This window comes from Rhinolophus ferrumequinum, chromosome 21 (assembly GCF_004115265.2).
Source record: "Rhinolophus ferrumequinum isolate MPI-CBG mRhiFer1 chromosome 21, mRhiFer1_v1.p, whole genome shotgun sequence".
Lineage (NCBI taxonomy): Eukaryota > Metazoa > Chordata > Mammalia > Chiroptera > Rhinolophidae > Rhinolophus > Rhinolophus ferrumequinum.
The window spans coordinates 44,437,217-44,462,900 of NC_046304.1; the positions used below are offsets into that span (position 1 = coordinate 44,437,217).

General features: G+C 35.0%; 1 protein-coding gene across 4 annotated transcripts in view; it reads left to right on the forward strand.

Annotated features, from left to right (window-relative positions):
* CEP112 (centrosomal protein 112) overlaps positions 1–25,684 on the forward strand; it is a 389,712-nt gene that overhangs the window by 68,891 nt on the left and 295,137 nt on the right. For all 4 annotated transcript variants that reach the window (XR_004421320.1, XM_033090398.1, XM_033090397.1 and 1 more), the window contains exons 12-17: positions 626–769; positions 10,229–10,383; positions 10,706–10,835; positions 11,688–11,780; positions 12,968–13,027; positions 20,334–20,413. Coding sequence is in view for 3 of the 4 variants with exons in the window: in XM_033090398.1 (XP_032946289.1) it covers positions 626–769; positions 10,229–10,383; positions 10,706–10,835; positions 11,688–11,780; positions 12,968–13,027; positions 20,334–20,413 (662 nt within the window). In the remaining variant the exon portion in view is untranslated. The remainder of the gene's footprint in view (positions 1–625; positions 770–10,228; positions 10,384–10,705; positions 10,836–11,687; positions 11,781–12,967; positions 13,028–20,333; positions 20,414–25,684) is intronic.

The window sequence follows — 25,684 nt, forward strand, 5'->3', positions numbered from 1 at the left end:
TTTACCTTAGTTACATAGATAGATCATAATCTTTATAAAGACCTGCATACATGAGGACAAATAGTATACAGTTCTCCTTAGAGAATTCTTTCTGTGTTTGATTTATAAATGACATCTTTTATGTCTACTTTTGTATAGATTATGAGAATGGATAAAAATACTTTCTTGTTGGGGGTAGGATGAAGGAAAAAGGATTTTTAACATTGCTCTTGTTCAAAATTTCATGCAAATAATACGAAAATACAGATAGTGAGATAATATTTCTAACCAACAACTATATTATAAAGATTTTCATTTTCTGATTTCAGGCTAATGCTAGTGTTGTTCAGCTGAGACATTGTATTATCTGTCTGATTTATTTACTGTTTCTACCCGAGGTGGATAATTTCCTTTAATATTTGTTTACCCATTAACAGTTTTCAATACAGGAAAGTAAAGAAAAAAATAGTTTCTTAATCATGTTCTTTATACGATATCCTTACTTTGAATGTTTATTTATGAATTTTATATCTTTTATTGTTCGAGTCAGCGTCTAAATAAATATAGGAAAACACTTTTTCTGAATTGCAAAATAGCCTATTTTATAATAGTAATGAAAGAATCAATTCTTGATTTCATTGTGTAGCTCCACAATGCTGTAGCAGAAATGGAAAAGGAAAAGTTTGATCTTCAAAAGCGGCACACTGAAAATATTCAGGAATTGCTGGAGGATACAAATGTACGTCTGAATAAAATGGAAGGTGAATACATGGCACAGACGCAGTCCACAGTAAGTCTTTTTCTTTCTTTTCTTGCCATTTTTAGAAGCTACCCTCTCAATCTCCATGTCCCCATGCTTCTCTGATGTGTGCGGTGCATAAATGTGATGTAGAATTGAAAGAAATCGCTCTACTTCCCACCTGATACAGATTTATATGTGACAATGGACAGTCTCTTGAAGTAGCTGTGGGATTTCACTCTGGACTGTTTGATGCCAATTTTTTTTTTTTTAACTCCCAGAAGCCTTTACAAATCTTTCTTCTTGTTTTTTCACTGACTTTCAGTCTAGAGATAATTTATTTCCTTTCTTCCTGTTTGTTGGTTTCATTCTTTTTAATGGAAGACTTGATTGTTTTTCTGACAATATTTAACACTAGCATGAAGGGAATCAAATGGGAGATAGGAATAGTGTGACCACCCTAACTCACGTGTTCTTAGTAGATTCATGTTGACTGAAGGACCAGACACGGGTAGCACAGGGGTAAACCCTGGAAGTTCCCTTCCTGTGAGGATGCAGGAGGAGACACCACAGCACGCTGCGGAGAGACCAGGAACTTGCCCGAAGATGGAGGATCCCCTAAGGCACCTCCTCAGAGAGCTCCTAGTTGCAGAGGATAGGCCTGAGGGAGTGAATATCTTCAGCTTTTTAGAAGCTCAGCTGACTTCTGAAAATACACAAGCCTGGAACTGGGAGGCAGTGGGTCTGTGGACCAGCGCTGTTCAATGTGAGGCAGGTGCAGCTCGTCAGTCTGTTCCTCAGACGCGATGGGAGAGCCTTGGATCCTAGGCATGGAGTCAGTCGTCATTTACCACTCAGCCCACCCCGCCCAGCCTGGATGGTCCAAGAACTTCCTTGAATTTAAAACTGTGGAATTTGAACAAGAGTCAGTGACCCAGGCATATCTGAGAGACCCCTAGACCAGTGTCATGCAGGGTGTCCTGTGAGGTCACTGGTCCCGCTCCTCACACAAGAACACAGGACATGGTGAGGCCAAAAAGGAACACCCACGGAACCATAGATAGGGGAGTCATACCACTGTATTCTCGCTGGCGGCATCTGCCTCTCTGCAATCCGTAATCTACAATCCGCGCTTGCTAGCCCCCATTTTCTGCTAGCGTAGCCACGGCAGTTATATTAGTGACCAATGGCTCACTGGTTACAGCTGATGGCCAGCTAGCCACAGCTGATGGCCATCCAATCACAGTTGATGGCCATTTACTACCCGAGTGAGCACCTTTCCACGTGAGGCCGAGAGCCTGGAAACTGCACTCCTGGCTCTGTCCCCACAACCAGCTTTCTGGTCTATCTCGCAGGGTTAAAAAAAAATGGGAAGCAAGATCCACAGTGATTTGTATCTGTTTAGTTCTATGTGGAGAACAAACTGTCGGGGGGAGGAGTGGGAGCAGGGAGACCAAGCAGAAGGCTGTTGTAGTAGGTCAGGCAGGAGGGGTGGGCGGCCTGGGTGTGGGTATCAGTCCAGAGGCGAGAACTGGCACTTCAGTGAGACAGAGAAGGCTGAAGGTAGTCTCAGGTTTACAGGGGAAATATATCAAGAATTTATTTTCTGGATAACAGCATAATGATATTCAAAGTCATGAACAAAGCCCAAATTTATATGGGAAATAAATTTTTGTCATCTCAACATTCGATATTTTCGCAAATGTGAATTGAATATATTAAGTAATTTTAAAGTTGAAATTTGTGAAACATTGATTGCCTAAAATGTTTAATGCATTGTTATGTATTATTAATTAAATGTTATGAAGAGAGCAATGTCTTTCACAGTGGAATCTTTAATTTTTATAAATTTGGGATGTAAAGAAAAGTGATACTTTGGAGCCAAGAGGTCACTGTCAGAAAAACTTCATTCTATTTTTAATGAAAGTTGAATTTCAAAATTAGCATTCAGACCTTGTCATTAGATAATAGTAAATATAAAGAAAAATGGACAGAGTCTGTCACCAAGATTGAATTTAAGAATCATCAAAACTAGACAGATCTTGCTGAGCAGCTCCTGACTTAATAATTAAACAAGGTAGAGTTCAAGGCATGGCTTAAGATGAAAGACGAGACTGTCACTGAGAATTAGTTTGCCTGTTGTGTTGTTCTTTCAGGCTTTTCCCTTCTTTTGTTGAATCTTGTTTCAGTGCCATTTGTTGTAAGCAGATACTGGTACAGATTATTAGATTTATGTCTTTTGGTAATGGCAGGGATTTTCTTGTGTGAAACTCATAGTTAAAACATAAACACTGGATTCTAAAAACAATGTTAGAACTTATAAATATGAAAATTACAGAAAATTATTAGATGCTTGGGGGAAGTGAAGGCTGTAAAATACAGGGCTCTGTCCATATCTGGGTCTACATACACTGAAGTCTGTGGGTGGCTTTATTGAAATTTTAGGCTTTATTAGTGGGGTTCTTTATGGTTTTCTGTACCATGGATCCCGCTGGCAATTTTGTGAAGTCTATGCAGTCCTCAGATAACGTTTTTAAATTTAATAAAATATCTAAAATTACAAAGAAAAGAAATTTTATTGGTTAAACTTGTCGAAACATTAATAAGTCAAAGTCCTGATAAAGGAATATATATGTTTCTAAATGAATGCAATAAATATCAAAATTTAGCAGTGGACCTAATAACTAATGTCATTTATGAATAATGATGAGAGTAAACAATATTTAGTGATTATGGAACACCATAAATGGGCTATAAAAATAGCTGTGATTTCTGTTAGTCATGGTTATTGCTAATCCTGCCTTGGTTTGTTCATAACTGAAAGGAAATGCTGAAAGTCAGGGGAGTAAAAATAAAGAGAGCTCTTTTTTTCCATTCAAACTCCCTGACACTGAATTCTATTCATGGACCTGTATTGAGGTGAAGAGCCCCAATTTTAATGAGTATTGAAAAGCCTTAGGTGCCTGAAATACTTTGTTAGCTGTTATTAACTATTACTGTTAGTAGTGGTGTGCAATAATCCATAAAGCAGCTTAGTTACTCGCTGAGATAGCTAGGATTTGTCATGTTATAGTCGTCACCAACGTTTCTTCTGCCAACCTCATGATTATAAAGAAGAAACTCCCAAATAGCACCAGTTCATCATTTTGAATGAGATGACCATTTAAAAAAACTAGACTTTATTTTTTAGAATAGTTTTAGATTTGCAGAAAGTTTGGGAAGATAGTACAGAGAATTCCCATATACTTCACACCCAATTTCCCCTCTCAGAAACGTCTTGCATTATTTTGGTATACTTGTTACAATAAATGCATGAAGATTGAGACATGATTATTAATTGAAGTCCATAGTTTATTCAGCTTTCTTTAGTTTTTACTGAATGTCTTCTCTCCTTTTTTCTCCAGGATCTCATCCGGGATACATTACATTTAGTTGTCAAGTCTCCTTAGGCTCCTCTTGGATGTCACAGTTTCTCAGATTTCCCTTGTTTTTCATGACCTTGACAGTTTTGAAGGATTCTGGCCAGGCCTGTTGTAGAATTCCCCTCCATTAGATTTTGTCTCATGTTTTTCTCATGATTAGACTGGGGTTAAGGCAGTCAGATCGCAAAAGGAAAGTGCTATTCTCATCACATCACATCAATAGTACGAACTACTAATGACTCAGCACTGTTATTAACTTTGATCACCTGACTGAAGTAGTATGTGTGTTAGCTTTTCCACAGTAAAGTTACTCTCCACTTTCCCCTGTCCCCTCTGGAAGAGAGTTACAGCTCATGCTTAAGAAGTGGGGAGTTACGCTCTCCATGCGTGAGGGTGGAGTTCCTACGTACATTATTTGGAGGTTTCCTACATGGGAGATTTGTCTCTTCTCCCTCGTTTAGTAATTTATTCAATCATTTATTTATATCAGTATGGCCTCATGGATATTTTTTATTTTATACTCTGGGTTATAATCCAATACTACTTTATTTGGCTGCTCAGATTGTTTTCGCTTTGGCTATTGGGAGCTTTTTCAGTGGGCTCCTGTACGCCTTTGTATACCCTCCATCAATGTGGACTGTGTGGAGGACGATATTAGAAACCAAGGTCTGTGTGCTAGGTATGTACGCTCATTACTGCTGGTGTGTCACTCCTTTGACGCCTTCTCACCTGACAAAGCAGGGGCATACATTTGTATTATAACGTGTGTATATATGCATGTCTGTAAACATTTCTATATGTAACCTTCTGTGTCTATATTAAGCGAAACATAATTTCTTACTGACGTCTATAACTCTAATCCATTGCTGCATGGATTATTCTCGCCGCCTTCCTTTGCGTATCTGTAAATTCTCAATCCAACAGTGGAAACTTGGCTTCCATCGTCTTCCATCCACTTACTTAATTGTTCAATTCCAGTATACACGTATACCCGTATCGTAGTTGTTAACGCACTGTTGTTAACGTTGGTTCCTCCATGGGAACCAACTTTGTCAACTAGAGGACAGGACTTATGTGCAGTTCCTTTTGCCTTTCGTCTTAGAGATTCCACTCATTTCAAAATTGCTTAGGTCATCACATTCCTCCCCACCCCCACTCCACCACCCCATCCCCTCAATGAGATTTTATCATGTATTTGTAATATAAATAGATTTTCTTGTCACAGTCTGCATTTCTTGCTGGGATTCCCCCCAACTTCTAAATGATTTTTTTTAATTTGCATAAAATTAGGTTCATTCTTCGTGTTTTAAAATTCCATAGATTTTGACAAATGCATCTTGTCCTGTAATCCATCCTTCTAGTATCCCACCTAATGTTTTCACTGTCCTAAAAATCACCCGAGCTTCACCCTGTTTATCCCCTGCCCCTCTCCCTAAAATTCCTGGCAACCACTGATCTTTTGTACTAACTGTATAGTTTTATCTTTTCCAAAATATGTAGTTGGGATCATACAGTAGTATGTAGCCTTTTCAGACTGGCTTCTTTCATTAAGCAATTATACATTTAAGGTTTCCCCATGTCTCCTGGGGCTTGCTGACTCATTTGTTTTTTATTGCTGAATAATATTCAACTATATAGATGTGCCATAGTTTGTTTATCCATTTACCTTCTGAAGAAGTACATCTTGATTGTGTCCAGTTTTTGCAGTTATGAATAAAGCTATTATAAACATTCACTTGTAGGTTTTTGTGTGGACATAGTTTCAAATCAGTTATGATTTAGCAATTTCACTGCAGGAAGTACAACCAAAAGAAATAAGTGCATACATGTACTATAAAACATGTATTAAAATGTTCGTAGCAACATTATTTTTAACATCTAAACATGGAAAACAACCCGTCAGTAAAATGGACAAATTATTTTAGGTATAGTGAATGTCACAGACATATAATATACATGACAAAGCTGGATCCCAGAGAGTAAATCTCTATGATTTCATTTATAGAAAATTCAACAAAAGGCAAAGTTAATTTTTTGTGATAGAAGTCCCAGTAGTGGCTACTTTGTGTAGAGGATGTCTTCAGAGAAGCTGGTAATGTTTACAGATTGTAGTGACTTGTGGGTGTTTTCAATTTGTAAAAAATTATCAGAATATATACTCTGTTTCCCCAAAAATAAGACCTAGCCGGACAATCAACTCTAATGTATCTTTTCAAGCAAAACTTGATACAAGACCCAGTACTATATTGTACTATATTGTTTTATTATATAAGACCGGGTCTTATATGATAGTAAAATAAGACCGGGTCTTATATTTTGCTCCAAAAGGTGCATTAGAGCTTATGGTCCGGCTAGGTCTTATTTTTGGGGAAACACGGTACCTAAGATTTGTGCATCTTTTTGTATATATATTTCAAGAAGTTTATGAAATAAAATATATTGTTCCTTTTGCCATAGGGGTTAAACTTTGGATTCCAAATAGTTGCCGAATACTCACTCTTCCTAATTTTTGACTCCTAGAGAATTTCAAACAAAGTTTGTATGTAAGACTCCTACATTTCTCATTCTGTGTATTGGTTGTATAATTGAAGGCCCATTGCATAGTTTACAGTTTCCCAATACTTAGCTTGTTGAAAAGCATGTCTATATTTCCTACCAAAATAAAACCCTTTACTAAACTTTCTCTTAATTCCCAGTGTGCAGTTCTCTTGGCGTATTAGATTTAGAACCTGGAAGGTTTATGACTTTTGCCCCTTCTCATCTCCTTCATTTAGTATTTTACTTAATCATACAGTTCTCTGAAAATTTTCTTGGACCTGCTCTCTTCCCTTCTGTTTCCACAGCTACCACTTAAGTTCAGGCCATTGTTGCCTCATTCTGGGCTCTTCCAGTAACCTGCCAGTTCTTCTCCCTGTTTCCTCTTGTTCCGTATCTCACAAATGTAATTGGTCCCATTTTCCCCTGATCAAAACTTGAATTATTAATCCAATGCCTATTATAACTACTTCTTACACCCCATGTCCCCTCAAGAACTCCAATCTCGTCCTCCGAGTGCTACCTCTGAGTTCACAATGTGGGAAGACAGTGTCTGCCCCCAAGGTAATCTGTTTGTGATAAACTGTACAGTTATTTGTTCCTTCCTTGGTACTGTTGTTACATACCCCTTCTACACTGTCGGTTACAGCCTGAAAATGTGATTCTTTCTCTTTTTTTCCTGAAAAACTTTTTACCTCATTTTGAGACCTCCACTGTTTTGTATCCCCTCAGTTCTTTGTATTCCATTAAAAAAAAAGATTATTCTGGCCAAATATTGTTGTTGTCCTTTAGGTATTTTGTATACGCCTATGTCTTTAGGTTTTCCTTTGATGTTAGAAGTTTTAAATTTCTTTTTTTGTGTGTGTTTTTTAAATTAAAGTTTATTGGGGTGACAATTGTTAGTAAAGTTACGTAAGTTTCAGGTGTACAGTTCTGTAATACATCATCTATATATCACATTGTGTGTTTACCACCTAGAGTCAGTTCTCCTTCCATCACCATATGTTTGATCCCTTTTACCCTCATCTACCCCTCCCCTCCCCCCTTACCCTCTGGTAACCACTAAACTATTAGGTCTGTGTCTGAGTTTTTGCTTCTTCATTTGTTTGTCTTGTTCCTTTGTTGTTTTCAGTTTTATACATTTCTTTTATACGCCTTATGCCTACTTTATTTTGTGTAAGACACAATGAGGATTAAGAAAATACTTTACAAATAAATAATAAAAATAAAATAATAATAAAAATAAGTAAATAATAAACTGAATAATGTCATCGTATTTGCTTCTTGAATCAGAAAGTTGTATCAGATACATAAAAGTGTCTGTTTGATAAATATAGATCTTGATGCAGAGGCCTGTTGATGTGATGATTTACATTAATTGATTTTCAAATGTTGAACCAGCTTTGCATACTGGGGTAGTGGGACTGTTCTTTTTATTTCTGTGATTGACGAAGTAATTGGGAGTCTACTCTTCATACTTGTATGAAACTAGAGTAATAATCTTATTGAATTAGAAAAATCATCCCATGATAACATTCAGGATGGACAGTTTAATTTGTTTAAATGAGAGAAAGACTATATATTAATATTGTTGCATGAGATTATTTAATCGTTAGTCACCATTATAGTGCTGATTTTATAAAAAAACAAAACAAGGAAAAGATTAAAGTTATTCAATGCAGTTTGAAATGCAAAAGCCAGAAGGTAATCATATACTACCCCAGTCACATTGCTACTGCCTGTTAGAGAAAGAGAGAGAGAGAGAGAGAGAGAGAGAGAGAGGGAGAGAGAGAGAGAGAGAGAGAGAGAGAGAGAGAATGAGAGAGAGGGAGATTTTGAGATTTTATTTTTAGAGCATTCAAGTTTTACATTTTAAAACTGATGTCTTAAAGGTTGTTTTTGTCATATTTTAAAGCTGATGACTTTTGATTTAATTTAAGCTGATTATGGTATATATTTAAGAAATCGTTGGGTAATGAGCCGTCTTTATTTTAATAGGATATTTAGGAGACATTTTGTGGTAATAGGTTATTTCTACAGCTCTGTTCCCCTAGCAGATTATATATCATGTTCACGAGTCTCATTTCTCTTGTAATGAGTGTTCTTAGTAAAGGGCCTGAGAAATGAATAGACTTTCAATATCCTGCCCTTTATTATCATAAATTATCCTAGCAAAACATTACAACCTGACAATTACAGAATTTTAAAAAAATCTTACATTGGGTAGAGTTACCAACAACAATAATAATTTGGGAGGCAAAGAAAGAGACCTCAAGTATTCCAGTGTTACATTTTAGCTTTCTTATATAAACCTTGTTTCGAAATGATATGTCTGCCTGAGGTATTTGAGCAGATTCATTCTATGTTAATCCCATGAGCAGAAGATCATAGCCTTGGAGGCAACATAATGAAGTGAAGCAGGTTTGGGGTCAATGACATCTTAGATCGAATTCTGTGGTGGCTGTTACCTTCTTCATCGAAAAATGTTGGTTGTCCATGAAGTTTTGGGTGTTTAAGTACAGAAGAATTTTGCATATATTCTCATTTAATTTGGCAAATTATTATATCCATTGTTTTTGACATTCGAGATATTTTCTGTTAGAGATTCTTTTGTGGTTTTGATTTATTTGAATCTCTTTTAAAATTTTGATGTTAATTCCTTCATTTATATAACTAATAAAAATTTTTAGAGAGTAGGGCTGTCTTAATCTCCATACTGAACCTCTAGCTAGCTCACTCTTGAATTAATACCTTTGTTGACTTGGTTACTAATTCCCTAATCATAGGATCTTCCAGTTTAGATTTCTCTATCTGGTCCACTGAGGTATCAAGGGAAACTTTATAAAATAAATGCCTTTTACAAATTTTAGAAATTCATATATAGTCATTTTATCCTCTCATCTCCATTACTTACTAATTTATTTACCCTTTCAAAATAAATTGGGTTAATCTATCATAACTTTTTGTTAATGATGACTCTAATTGATCATGTTTGCTAATAATCCTTTTAACAATTCATTTGAGAACCATGGTAATTATTATCATCAAACTGGCTAGTCTTTGTCCAGTGAAATCTGCCTTCTTTCTTTTTGTAAATTAAAATTTTGTGTATTTTGAGACATTGGAATATTTCCAGTGATCAGTGAATGGTTCCTCAATGACTGGTTCAGTGATTTTATTGGCAAGTATTTTCAGTGTAATTTATAGGATAATTGACTTGTGTGTGGTTAGGTATGGTCTTTTCAAATGCCAGGACCTCTCTATTTCTCTGCTTCCATCACCTCACTACAAGATACTTCTGACTTACAGGCACCGGATTTTCCTCACACCCATATGAACACGATGGTCCTCTTTTATAGTAGAAAGCATTCTATTTAAAAAAAAAATTGGATAATTTAGAGATTGGTTTAATTTTTATTACTATGGTTTATGATGTATTTGTTTTTTATCGTCTCATCTCTAATACAGTATATGTATTTTTTCAGGCTACTTAGTGATATTGAGTGTTACAAAGTCAGTCAGAGGCTATTTTAACCGTGACCTATTCTTTTAGAACAAGATGGTCAAAGAACTGGAGTCCCGTGTCCAACAGCTGACTGGAGAAGCAGAGAACAGTAATTTACAGAAGCAGAAATTAATTCAAGAAAAATTGGAACTTGAGAGATGTTACCAGATAACGTGTACCGAATTACAAGAAGTAAAGGCAAGGTATTGTCTGAAGTCAGATATCGCTCAGGTGTGGCTATAGAATACTGATATTAACTCTGTAAAATATCTGCCAACATTAATCACGCCTTGTGCATTAATTAACCTTGGGAGGTTTCCAACATAAATACTGCCATTTGTTTATTTTTTAAGTCCCATTTAAAAGAAGTACAATGTTTTTAAAAGAAAGTTGATAAAAATGTAGATGCTTATTTGATATATTGAAAGATAATGCATTTGGATTTAGTTAACTAAAAAATTCCATTCTAAGGATTGATTCTAAATATACTGGAAATATAGTTTATTCTCTTACTACTGCTTTTAGGCACAACACACTACAGAAAGAGAAAGATCGTCTGATAAATGATTATGAGCAAAACATGAAACTGTTACAAACCAAATATGATGCTGATATGAACCTTCTGAAACAGGAACATGCTCTTTCAGCTTCTAAGGTATATGCTAGTAGATATATCCATACAAAGTAGTTATTTACTTTACTCAGCTTATAGCCATGGAGACCCATGTAGAAGCTATTTGGCATTGGCCATTAGTGTTTCCTTTGCTTTATCCTTCAAATAACTGAAATCATTTTATTGGTATTTAAAATATTTAAAGTGATAAATGTCTAATATATAGCATAACAAATATTTAATGAACTGAATTCTGCGATAAGAAGTTAACCCTTTTTAGTACCACAGTTTTTAAAGGAGGAAACATAAAAATCTGAAATGTTCACTTGTGTTAATAACACATTTTTAGTGTAACTATACACAGTATTATCATTATTATTATTATATTATTATTATTATTATTATTATTATTATTATTATTATTATTATTTTGAAATCTTGGTTATGTTTTAGTTTTCCTGTAGCCATACACACATATGTGAGCCCGTAGACACTCCACTGGTACCCATACACTGTGTCTGAGGATTGACATTTTCTGCAAAGAGAATCCTATAGCTACTATTCTAAGGTGGTCAATTACGTGCTAGTTCATGAATTAAACGTTCCAGTGGGTTTGGTTTTAAAATTACAATTTAAAAAGCTTTTTGTAAACTTACTATTTTTACATTAGTATTATATTTACATAACTTTAAATATTGTACAGAATTTCATTTATATTTTTACTTTGAAAGATTGTTTTACTTAAAAAATATTTTTTTTCCCATTCAGATTACAGATCTTTTTAATTTTGATTGAACCTTAAGGGGGAAAAAAGGTAAATTTACTCAACCAGCAGTTGTAGGATGATATGAAAATCAATATTGTTTTTTATTATTATTCTTAATATCCTTCTAGGCATCTGGTATGATGAAAGAATTAGAACAGAATATCTCTAAGTTAAAACAGCAATTACAGGAATCAGAACTGCAAAGAAAGCAACAACTAAAGGTGAGTCTTGTATTTTTACACAGAACAATGGCTAAAACTCACTCACCTTTCCTTTTCTTGATTTACAAATAAGAGTTAAAAAAAAAAAAACCCTTAGAAATGTAAGTAGCCATTTCTGATTCTTTTATTGCATTGTATCATTTTTCATCACATTTACTCTGCTTCTTTTAATGAAAGTAGATTCTAATGGGATATAGAAAATAAATACTAATTTAAATTTTAATAATTTCTTTTTTGAGATTAATTTTAAAAGTAAACCTTATTTAAATATATTATTTTTATTTTTAATTAATTTATTTTTAGATATATAATTGACATAATATCCTATTCAGATGTATATCATAGTGATTTGATCTTTATATATATATACACACACACACACACACACACACACACACACACACATTAGGAAATGATCCCTACAATAAGTCTAGTTACCATCTGTTGCCAACCATACAAAGTTATTACAATGTTATTGAATGTATTCCCTATGCTGTACATTATATCATCCCCATTCCTTATTTTATAACTAGAAGTTTGTAGTACCTCCTCATCTCCTTCATCTATTTCACCCACTCTCCAACTTCTTCCCTTTCTGGTAACCACCAGTTTATTTCCCGTATCTATGAGTCTTTCTGTTTTGTTTTGTTTGTTTATTTGTTTTGTTTTTTAGATTCTGCACATCAGTGAAATCAGATGGTATTTGTCTTTCTCTAACCAACTTCACTTAGTAAAGTACCCTGTAGGTGCTAAGAATAATTTTCTCCCTTTAAATTATCTGCCAGTCTTCATAATTTCTCTCTCTCTCTTACATCTTTCAGATCTCTCCTTTTCCCTCATGGTCGAAAAGTACCACAGATGGGTATTTGATACAACTTCAAATTCATTATTTCCATATTAATTCAGTTGGTCATTTTTAAGTAATCTCCTAATCCTAAGGGTCAGAAAGTTTCTCTTCACTGTAAAGTACCTACTTTTGAGACTAGTAACATCTTCATATAACTAAGGTTTTATGGCCTCTAAAATAAAGCTAATCATGTTTCTATTTGTAGAGGGTGGGTGCTCTTACTAGTATGCAAAACTTAAAGTTTGTCGTCAAGTAGATTGATTTATTTCATTTTATTACTAATATATTGACTCTAGTAGCAATTTTACGTGTAACAAAAATAAGTATTTATCATTCACAGGATCAAGAAAGTAAGTTTCAAATGGAGAAAAGTCATTTAAAACGCACCTATGAAAAAAAGGTAATATATTTTGTGGGAATCTATAATACATTTTAAATAACAAATGAGGCAGTTAAGAATGAGGATTGATTCTTATAAAACCATGCATTCTAGCCATTAAAGAATAATTTATTTTTAAGTTTATTTCCGCTAACCACTAATCAAATTTTGCTTTTTTATTTTTATATTTAAAAACGTCTTCTTCAGTTCTACTTTTAATTGTATCAACATTAAAACACCACTTGTATGTTATATTTAATGAGCAAAGAGTATATATGTTAACCTCTCATAATAACACTATGAAATTCTTTCTACCAGTTTAAAAATATGATACAATTGATGGAAGTTATTTTGTATTCTGTTGTATCATGTCTGTAATAAGAACTCTAAATATTTAACCAAGAAGATAAAACAACGAAAGAGTTGTCTACTAAAAAATTGATTAGTAATTGTTTCTTGTCACTTAGAATAGTGAATATTTCTACTGACATAAGCTGGTATTCCTGTTCTCAGTAATAATTGGGGGTTCATTGACACACTGTTAACATCACCTCCTCTGGGTGTACTTTTAGATCATTGTTCATTCTTTGGGCAGATATCTGTGATCAAGTGCATAATTCTGTATGTTTGTAACTTTTAAACTTCAGTTTTGAATTTCTTGTTCACTATATAACATAGAAAGTAAAAGAGTAGTTGAAATAGCAGATTTTTGTTGCTGCTTTTGTAATTATTTCCTATTCTAACATTTGCCAAATTAATCCATTTGTAAAATATACACATAACAAAAAATGCAAAAAAGGTTAACACTTCAACTAATTACAAATACATGCAAACTGAAATGAAACAGGTTTTGTAGCACAAAATTCTTAAAAAACTGTAATCACATCTTATCTATCCAGAGAGTCACTCAGCAGATATTCATTAAATGTCTTCATGGGGCAAAGTACCATACTAGGTCCTGGGATTGGGGAGAGGGGTAGAGAATGAATTAGACATGGTAGATTCTGCTCTCCAGGACTTAGTATCTAGGAAGAAGAATGTTTCTGTCATTTGGAAGAATGAGTATTTCTACTGACATGTATTGATCTGAATATGTACTCTTTAAAATTATAATAAATTTTCTTGTTGCTAAAGTTTTTTTTTTGGCTGCAATTTGAATACAGCTCAATGAAAGATTTTAAATATATTTTGTCTACAAAATGATATCTGAACAAGAGAGGGAAATATTGCTCTTACTAAGCTAAAGAATTTTTTTTTCAGTTTCTACTGTTGAGCCAAGTAGCTTCATAAATATTTTATTTACCAAAAGAAGACCAGGCATTATGATAAGCCTCGCTGCCCACCGTATAAGGGAGCCACATCCTCTGGGTGTACTTTTTAGTCCATTGTTCATTTTGTGGGCAGATATCTGGCTTCCCGTCCATTAAGGAACACCTTCCTGGCCTCCCGCTCCCGGCCTTACGCTCTGAGGTCAGCCGTCTTCCTGAGAGATGATATCTGCGTACCTGTGAGACAGAGAGGGCTGGTAGCAGGGGAAAGGCATGCACTAGCTATTTTCAAAAGAATGTATTCCTAGTCCAAACTTCTTTAAGTCTTGCTAAGGACTGTTAGATGCAGTGATAGAGCTGGAAAGACAGTCTTTCTCCTTGTTGTCTGTCTTACTCACTAGGTGAACTAAGGTTTGTGCATCTGCCCTGCTACCTGAGGACACACACAAGACAAAGTGCTAGAGCTCAGTTCATCCTTATCCAGTAACCTTCCAACCGTTCCTATTCTGTTTCACTTCAGGGGACACACCTACCTCCTTTCTGTTAGGCGTCATGACTACAGCTTTTCCCTTTCCATGAGGTATCAATTGGCCTAGCTTTTAGTAATTTAACTAGTTAAAGTGTGTTAATTGTTTTCAGTGTAAATAAGACACGTCTAAAATAATAGCAACCTTTAAAAGAAAAATAAGCATATTTGTTCATATTGCTTATGTTCCAGCATTATTTATATTGGAAGAAAATGTTGCTCAGCATGTCCCTTTTTGTTTTACAATTAATTCCATAATCTCCCCCTTTTAAATTGACATCTGTTCTTCTTTCTTTATTAAACCTGCTGTGATCTCAGTCCTTGAAGATTTGATGCCTTGTACCCCCTCAGGGAATACCCTTTTTGACTGCTCAAAGAGCTGACATAAATCTTCCATAGCCCTGGACTGTGTAACTGGATAGTGAAATGGGATGTGTAGGGCTTTTGTTTGTTAGGCAGCATTACAGGTGTGCACATTCAATAACTTTGGGTATAAAACTTAGTTCTGAATATCTGTTCAGGAGGAGGAAATACCATCTGAATGACATTATTTCCTCATGCCAATAAGCAAGCAGCATGAGAGAGTCTAACTTGTCTTTGAGGTAAGAGAAACAGCATCAGATGCTGTCCTAATTTAAGCACACACATTATCTAATGGTCTTTATTGATCTCTAGTGGCTATTGCCTGCTCTTAAGATCTTTGAACATCAAACAAATAATAAGTAGTAAAACTAAATGTCATTGTTTGATGAAGTGTCCTAATCTGTTAAATCAGGAAATGGTTAGGCTAAATGATTTTACTAGCAAGGAAACACCTGCCTCCTACAAATATAACCTATTGCTTGTTTTCCAAACAGGCACCAGAGAGTAAAAGATGGAGGTGTTTACCCAAAGAAGTCCATGAGACAGATGTTAAGCATGTATATTCAAAAACATGCTAGAATTGAAATATCTACTTATAATAATTCTCACGTAACTAACAAATGAGATAATAAAGTGTGATGGAGTTCAAAACCACTGAAAATAGTTATTCCAGTGCTTAGCATTCATATATAATTCTTTTAATTAGGTTGAAAACAATTGAAAATTTCCACAGCTTTACGTATATTGTATGGTGTTTTCCAACTACCACTGGTGTGATTTTCTTTAGGAGGGCACATGCCTTGAGTGAAGTTTTACAAACTGAATGTGTGCAGTGAAATGATTTGTGCAAGTCCTGCATCCAGGTCCCCCATTTTTTCCCACTCAAAAGTCGAGGTTAGAGCACTAAGACACAGAGTAGAGTTATCCAGCCAGTTGTGGGGCGTCAGCTCTTTGCTATGCCATATCTGCCACAGTTATCTATTTCCTTATATATCGCAGAATCCCTTCCTTATTTATGCAGGTACTCTTTTCTCGATTACTTAAATTCTTAGGATGAAAAGGAGTAAAATATACATTTAGTAATGTTCAATGATGGTGCATATAGCTACTTGAATCTTACATTTAAAACTTATTCTTTCACTCTGTTTTTCCCCATTATTCATATTTATTACTTAAATTATTAAAATTTAGTTTTGGTATTAATATATAGTGGGGAAAGAAAATTAGTTCAAGCCTCATTCCCCACTGCCATTAGTACAGTAAAAAGGGAAGATTGACAATAGCATTATTTCTATTACCCGCAACAATCTGAAATATAGACAAAAACTAGAAATACAATCCAAAGGCTCTTAGGTATACAATACAAATATATTCAATTAAGAACAGACAAACAAACAAATACAGAACAGTATTTACTGACTATCCTAGTGTGGTCAGGTACTGTGTTGGATGCTGGGGGTATAAAAATAAATGAGAAACTGCTTCAAGCTTTAAGGAACCCCCAGCTCCAAAGTCTGTGCATTGACACATGCATAACTCAGAGGGAGGTCTCATTCTCCACTCAGACAGTCCCATTACTGCATTAGAAATGGCCCTAATAGTTTCAGAAGCATAAATTATTAGATTGAAGTGCTTGAGTAAGCACACTGACCAAGCATCAGCAAGTGGCAGCTGAAAACTTGACAGAGGTTAAGAGTGAATCGTGAGTGATACACAGCACTTAACAAAACTCAACATTCTTAGCAATTCAGGGGCCATTTTCGGAAAGGGCAAACAGTCCATCTAAGGGAATCACTGTATTATGGCATACTGTGATTTTGGATGTTCATAATGACCTTGAGTTTTCAAGAAAATGTTTGTGAATAGAGTATTTAGTGTAAGAAGGTAATGATGTTAATTTTTAAACAGTTGCTGAGCATTTATTATGTTACTAATACTGTTCTAAGAGCTTTCCATGGAGTAAGTTATTAACTCAGCCCCAGTTTTTTGATATGCTCACTCTTAACGCCATTTTTTGGAGAAGGCAGCTGAGGCACTAAGTGTTAAGTAACTAGGGAAGGAGTAGGGATACAAACCCATGCAGTCTGACTCCAGAGCTTACACTTCTAAACGCCATGTAATTTTTGATAGATTTTTCTCAAAAATGGCTAATTTTTTGAAGATTTTACTTAAAGGGGTAAATCTCAATTATGCTTTCATGCAGAGAGTTCTGAGGCCCAGAAAAAAAAAAAGAAATTGAGCAGGAAATACAGGGGAAACCCCTCGTCGCACAGCACATTGGAGGCAGGGTCCCAGTATGTAAAATACTGTTGACTCGTCAGTCACTCTGATAGTGGCTCCTTGTTCGTTTTCCATGTACGTAATGTATTGACGACCAGAGAAGTCGGCCGTGGGTGTGGAGAAAAACGCCTCCTCAGTAGAAATCCCCAAACCCTCCTGGGGATTTCCTGGGAACTGAATTTTAGCAGCAGCTCTGGGGAGGAGACCACACTGGAAGACATGCAATAGAAGCAAGGTTATGCCCCCTGGATCTTTTGCCAAGCACCAAATCCAAACAGATAATACTCTCTCCAAGAATGAGCAGGAGAAAAAAAGCACATGGGTCTGTGGAAAAATGGTGAAGTGCAAAGGAATGAGAGCACAATAGAGAAGACTCGGAGAAAGGAGTTTCTTCTGAAAACCTATTATTCCAAAAGAAAACATCAAGAAACTCCTCATTAGGGTACCAGAAAATATCATGTCTATGAAAGAGGAACTGAAATCATAAGGAAAGAAGAATGAAGTGAAAATGGAGGTAATTGGCATAGGAAGGATTGTAAGGAACCTAAAACGCACTAGCAGATTTAAAATCCACGTAGAAGCTGGTTAGGAGTCAAACAGATGTTGTAAAACATTAAATCAGGTGAAGATTTAAATCAGTGATACGAAGGACAAACCGTTACCTTTTGGACTGCAAAAGAAAAGGGCAAAGAATAAAAACAGTTGAGAAGGAGATAGATATTAAGGCAGGAAATAGAAACCCAGTGTGCAATAATTGAAATTCCTGAAGGGGGGGATCCAGAGTAAATTAATGCAAAAATAATTAAACGATATGAGAAAACTTTTCTATAGTCTATGTGTGCAAATTTTAGAAGATCCACCCTGTATCAGATAAAAATCCATAAAAAGAGATTTAAAAACATTTGGTTTGCAATACAAAGAAAATGGTCTTATCCAGGCCAGGGTGAGAGGAAAGCAAAATCAGAGGTGACTTTAGACTTCATAGTTCAGATCTGAACGTCATAGAACAATACAGTCACATATGGTCTATTTTTAGTCCACATGTTATGACTCAAGAATCGTACACACATTTTTCTTTGTGTGTGAAGGCAGCAGAATGACATTCTAGGATCTGCAAGCTTCAGGGATGTATCACTCAGACTGTCTTTTTGAAAGCAAAGTTACTGGATGTTCTTGACTAAACCTAAGGATAAGCAAAAAACCAAATCAAAACAAAACAACAAAAATACCCAAGAATAATGAAGGAGTTGTGGTGAATGCCCAAATTAACCAAAACAGTGATGACTGTAAATGTTTGTTGTGCACATGATATAAAACAAGGCACATGTCAGAAAAAATTCTTAGAGAGGGGGATGTAAGGTTAAAACTGTTCAAAACAATTATGTGGACCAACTACATGTAAAGTAAAGTAAACATAGTGGCAAAAATTTGCAAGACAAGTTAGTTGCTCTTTCTCTTCCTAATAAGGTGGGTATTTCTGAGGCATTTTATTTTACTATTTAAATATGGGAGAGGGGTTCCTGTCTCCTATCTCCTAATTCTTCTGATAGTCCACCCTCCCCACCGTCCTGTATGTTTCTCTTTGTTTCTCATTTTTTTTCTTCCACTTTGGTGATTGCCATCATATCAGCCAGAAACCTTTTGACATTCTCATGGAAAATTTCCTCTCTACTCTCACTCCTTTCAGTTTACATGCGGACATTTCATCTATCTATCTATCTATCTATCTATCTATCTATCTATCTATCTATCTATGAGTTGTATTTTTATTTTATTGAAACACCAATGGAAAAATACAAAAGAATTATAAAAGGAAAAGGTCAAAGAACATAGGTGTTTTTAATTAACAAAGTCTCCATCCAAACTAACATAAATAGCTAACTACAAGTATTTTTGGCTAGCACCGATGCAGTGTTTGAAAAGGTTTGTGTTGCATGCATGCGTGTGCGTGTGTGTGTGTGTGTGTATGTGTGTGTGTGTGTTTTGTTGGTTTTGTACTTGTCATCCCTCTCCCATCCCCCGTACCCAACAGTTGCACTTTCAGCCTCACCTGGGTTGCCAGCAGGTGTGTAGCTGGTATCCCCACCCCACGGAGTAACTTGAGTTTTCGTACCTACCAGTTGGTGCTGCACCCTCAGTTGCCATGTATGGGGAACCATGACAGCTTGTTTTGCTCCTCCTTTATCCTCCAGCTGGACCAGTTTCCTTTTCCTATTTTCAGATCCATATAAAGTCCACATTGGGTATGCTGACCTGTACTTGCATATGAACAGTTTTCTGTGAAGCAAAATTTTTATTTGTTGTTATTATTCATGCTGCGGTCCTGCCTACTCAAAGGATGCCACGTTTAGTTCAGGAAGCAGATACTCATGGTGGCAGTGGAGGGTCCTCCCAAACTTAGTAAATGTTTATTGGAATCATTCCCAACAGTGGAAGAGAGAAGACTATTTCATCATAACCTGTATGTGTTCGGGAACATAGACACATTATTTATTGTATTTTCCCGAATCTCATGAGATTCCTTTTTGGCTAAAATGTAATTTTTTTCAAAAACTCAAAAGTGATTGATCCCTTTTTGAATTTTTTACTTATCAGTTTACTTTACAGGGGATCCACAGGTAAGGAGATTTAAACAGTTCTTAACTTTGACCAGAAAATTGGTATTGCAAGTATAGTATTGAAATAAGTATATGGTAAATGATGATGGTTAGCTAGTCTCTATCTTGAAATATATATATATATGTATATATATAATATATATAGATATATATATGTATATATAATTTTATATTAAAATGACTTAAGATTGCTGTTTCATTGTTTGTGTTCCTCTTTTGAGTTTTAAACGTTACTTATCTTCTAGTAAACATTACATGTTTTGTCATGGCAGGTTCATGACTTGCAGAGTGAACTTGATAAAGAAAAAGAAGATGCTCAAAAGAAAATCCATAAATTCGAGGAAGCTTTAAAGTGAGTACAATTCTAATACATTTAATTTAAAAAATACTTTTATTCTTAATTGTGAGCCAAATTAAGTAGCTAGAACCTAAACATCATATTTTAATTATAGCTTTGCTATGGTTTAGTTTGAGTCAGTTTTCCATCACGAATCTCTATTTTCGGCATTTTATTACTAGCCAGTACATTTTTTTTAAAAAAGGAAAAATCAGTTCAGCTGTTTTTAAGTGATAGGAATGTAATAAAATAGGACTTCGAAGTTCCAGATGCTGTCTTCTTCTTAAATGAAAACATTTTTTTAAATGGTAAGATTTAGGTCTTAGAACATTTAGAAATTCCTCTGTAGATTTTTTTATTTTGAGAAATGTGGGTAATGACATGTTCCAGTTATATTTGAAAATGGACTACTATACAGGCATTAAGAGAGGTGTTGTCTCATGGTGTCATACTTAAATATACGTGATAAAGTGTTAGATTTTATTTGTCTTCTTCATTCATTTTCTAAGTTGATTAGGCCCTACTTATTACTCAGTTTTATCTTACAATTTTTAGGTAGAAAACATTGGTTTAGTCAATAAGTACTGAGTTCCCACCAGGTGTCAGGCAATGTATGTGTAGTCCCTTTCCAGAGGACCTTATTGTTTGGTTGGAAAAATATTCAAGCACTTTGGCAATTATACTACAAAGTGATAAGAACTTTAATGGTAGAAAGGTCAACAGGGTACCTGATCCAAGAACTTGATTGAAGAAGGGAACCTTAGTGAGCTCAGTGTATCTAGCCAACTCCCAGAGATTCAGCTAATTCCATTTTTCTTGCTTCCCCAAACCTACAAACAGGAATAAGTTCTAAGAAGAACACCCAGGATCAAACAAACTTAGTATCAGATCCTATCTGGGAAGATTTCATAATCATTCCCTGTCCCTCACTTCTTCTTAGTAAAATGTGTTGGCTGAATTGCTGGATAGAACATCGTGAAATAATGTATGTCCTATGACATCACGGTCTCTAAAGTTTTTATCTACGCAGGGACTTACAGCTTATTTGTTCACATTTTCACATGTGAATTAGATGGAATCAGAAAAGAGCTATAATATTCGTTAGACACTATGTCAAATAACTCCAACTTGAATAATGACAAGTTGCATTCTTGCTTTATGTATGCTATGCCCTCCCTTTATTCCTTATTAATTTGTTTTTCCTTTCTAAAATGTTAATTAACAACTTTCTTTATCTAATCAATTTCCTGAACTTTTGTTTCTCTTTTGTTCTACTTTGTCTCTGTTCTTTTGTAACTTCTTTATACTTTTTTCATTGGTTTGTTGATTTGCACTTTATATCTCTCAAGGAAGAGTAATCCTTTAAATAACAGTGAATCAACAAATATTTGTTGAGTACCTACAATATATATGTATACATATTGTAGTGTCATACTAAAAGAAATAGAAGGCTTAGAAGATATAGCTGAAGACATAATGCTGTTCTTAAAGATTTTATAGTCCAGATTAGACATTTGAAGTATTTCAAGTAGCAGATATTAAATACTGGGAATCAGAAAGATTTTTTTCAGTGGGATATTGGAGTTTATTCTTCTAATGGTCACTGATAGATGATGAAAGAACCTTGAAACTACTGTAGTTTTCTACATACAACATAAGCACTAACTGAGCCAAGTAACACTTTCTAAGGGTTTAAAAGTCTTTACCAAAATATCAAGTTTTACTTGGAGTTATAAAACCTATTTTAGATTTTAATAAAGTTCCCCTATAGGTCTGTTTCTCCCATTCCCTGTGTAGATGATGTCTTCATTTTGACTAAATGTCTGTATGATCCTAATAATATATAGCACCTGGGAGAGCAAGAGTCATCTGGTCTGAAAGCAGAGTAAGTTATTGTGTGATCTGAACGTCCAAGTAAACAGCACAAGCTGGCCATTTTCCCAAAGGAATATATTCTTGGGTGTGTGTTTGGGAGGCGGCGGGGTGGGGGGGGGGCGGGGGTGTGTGCTACTGCTTTTGAATCTAAGAATAGAGTTAGACTAAGTTGGTCCAAAGATAATCCCATTCTTCTAAAAGACAGCTATATGATATAGAAATTTGCCTTGATTTAAAATTTTTTTTTCTTGAATACATATATACACAAAGGTGAAAAATCTCACTTTTAGAATGTGGTGGTATTCATTTATTTAATCATTCTTTCATTCACTCCATAAGAGCTTATTTCTTCTCTGTGTGTTGAATCTGTAGTGCAGAATATCAGACCATATAGCATTTGTCTTTCTCTGTCTGACATACTTCACCTAGCATAATGCTCTCACGGTCCGTCGATGTTGTCACAAATGGCAGCTTCCCTCATTTTTTATGGCTGAATAATATTCCATTATATATATGCATACCACAACTTCTTTATCCATTTATCCATTCATGGACTCTTAGGTTGCTTCCATGTCTTTGCTGTTGTAAATAATGCTGCTGTGAGCATAGGGGTGCAGATATCATTTTGAGTTAGTGTTTTTGTTTCTTTGGATTATATTCCCAGAAAGGAGAATTGCTAGATCACCATATCATATCATGTCATGTCATATCATGTCATGTCATATCATGTCATATCATATCATATCATCTATTTTTAATTTTTTGAGGATCCTCCATACTGTTTTCCATAGTTCAGACATTGTTTCATTAACTAAGCTTCGTACTCCCTTCTCCCTGTCTTTTCCTTCTGAAATGGCAATAATTCATTGTATGCCTTTTCTTGATCCTGCAACACATCAGGCCAAATGCTGGCAGACTCTTTTTTGTTTTAAGAAAAGTGGTGCTAAAGTTCAAGTTTGTGGTCTCTCCCCGGCCCTCAGATTTGGGCAGCTTTCTGCACGTTCTCACTAGCCATCTGCTAACAGTCACTCTCACAGCTGCCATTGGGCGTGCACACAGGGAGCCGACCGAGTACAGGGAGGGGGTTATGTGGGTAAGGTGCACAGAGTGCTGGGGTGGCTGTGGGCCTGGGCATTCTGTGGGTAGGGCATTCCCAGTGGCTCCTGGGCCGGCCTCTTAATGGAGTCCATGATGCAGTTGGTAGGATCTGTGTCCCTTTAAAGCCCTCTTGAGACTCCTGTGTGCCATCCCGTAGCCTCTTCCCACCCCCTCGTCATGCAGCTCAAGTTTCAGTGCTCTGGATAGGGCAAGAGAGAAATGAGCTTCTTTTGCTCGACATTTAGGTTTGTGAGATATATGGTTACATATCATTATAGTTTATTCTCATTATAGTTTATTCATTCTCATTTGTTGAATAGTATTTCAAAGTGAACATATCACACGGTGTTTATCCATCCTACTGTCAGTATCCATTTGGGCGTTTTCTAGTTTTGGATTATTATTAATAGTGCTGTGATGAACATTCTTATTATGTTTCTTTTGGCAAACACATACACATTTCTGTTAGCTGTATACCTCCATTCGATTTTTAATTTGTACTAAGTGAGAGACGTGTGGGAAGGATAAGCCCTTAGACTGCTCAGTGGCATCAGAGAACCAGTTGAGGTGAGTGGGGATTCAGGTTGGTTAGGGACCAAAGGGAAGATATATTAGAGGCCTTTCCTCACTTTTACTTCCCCCTGGTATGATTCTGAACCTCTAGTTCTGAGAACACAGTCATTATATCAACTTTATTTGTTTAGGAGGAGTTAAGACATAAGTGATCTGATTCATGGACCTGCTAGTTGGTGAATGGGTGATTATAAACAAATTGAGCAGGTATTCCAAATAAGGAAAACGTGTGAAAATTTCTTAAGGGCTTATTTTTACCATATTCTTGAGTTTTTTATATTGCTTCCACCAATAACGATTTCTGTTATTAGTAACTATTTTCTTATGTGTAATCATATTTTCATATACCATGGACTTTACAAATACAATTTCACTTGCCTATAGAATTATCAGAAAAAAATTCTTGATGTTTTCTAAGTAATTCAGAATGTCCTTGAATTATATTTTTATTTAACCTGTTTGGAAAACAACTCTTATGTTAGTGACGTTCAGCAAATGTTCACCATCTGGTTTATTGAAAGTCATTCTATAAAATTATTTATTTATACAACAGTTAGTAGCACCTTGTCTTTGCCCACTTTATAGTTTTGTTTAAAGTGAGGGAATTTATAAAATAGTTAGGGGTTTTATTTTTCCAACAAAGTGACATACAGCTTTTAAAAACAGGTTTTTTTGTGTGTTTTTTTGTCCTCGATATACATAGTATTCGTAATCTCCCATTACAGTGGAAAACAGATTATTTACCCCTGACGTTATATTTTTAAATAGTTATATTTTTAAACACGAGTGGAAAAGCTTTCCTATAAGGTTCTTTTAAATCTCCTTCATTTATCTTTGGTGGCTTGTTTGCTGTCATAAATCAACATTTATAATATTAGTGGGAACGGATTCATCTTCAAATAAGAATGCCTTAGAGTAAAGATAATAAAACTGCAAAGTTACAGTGACAGTGTTTTTGTACTTTCATTTGCTAGAAACTAATCTTAAAAGAAGACTTAAATGGAATACTAAAAAATCTTGTGATTATTCAAAGGCGTGGATTACATTCTGATTAGGTTTGTTTTTTAATGGAACATTGTTTACTGCAAAAATTTGGATGAAGTTGCATTAAAAGCAAATAACCTTTCAGTTTACCCAGGAGCTTGAATTTTGAATTTTGGTAGAAAGGGTGAGCTAGGTTAAATCAGTCTTCTGTAGGAATTTTAAAGTATAGCTAAATACTATAATTCTAAATTTAGTTTTATATAGTGAGGAACTGTGGCTTGGTCATTTTGTTTGTAAGATTGGTGAAAATATCTCCAGGAATTAATAGTGATGTATACTTTAAAATGGGGGGGCGGGGAAGTGCACTAAGGGTTATCTAGAAAGACGCTAAAAGGAAGCCTGGAAACTTGAATAGTTAATCTCAATATTTTTGTTCCTGATAAGTGAGTGAAAACATTTTTACAGAAATTTTATTTTGTTTAGAAAACAGATTTGTACTTTTAAAAAGTTTTCTTGGAAAATTAATTACAAAAGCTATTCTACTACACTATAAAAGTAGCCTATAATTTATAATACTTATTTAAAAATATGTGGTGTTGGCTTTAACCAAGAATGTAATGAGTTTAAAGATTAATTGAGTTTGTAAATTTTCATTATATTTTTTTCTGTTTCTATTGTTACAAAAGTTAAGAGCAGATACAATTTATAATGTAGTATTTCATCAAAGATGGCAGATAGTCGTATCTGCTTATAATG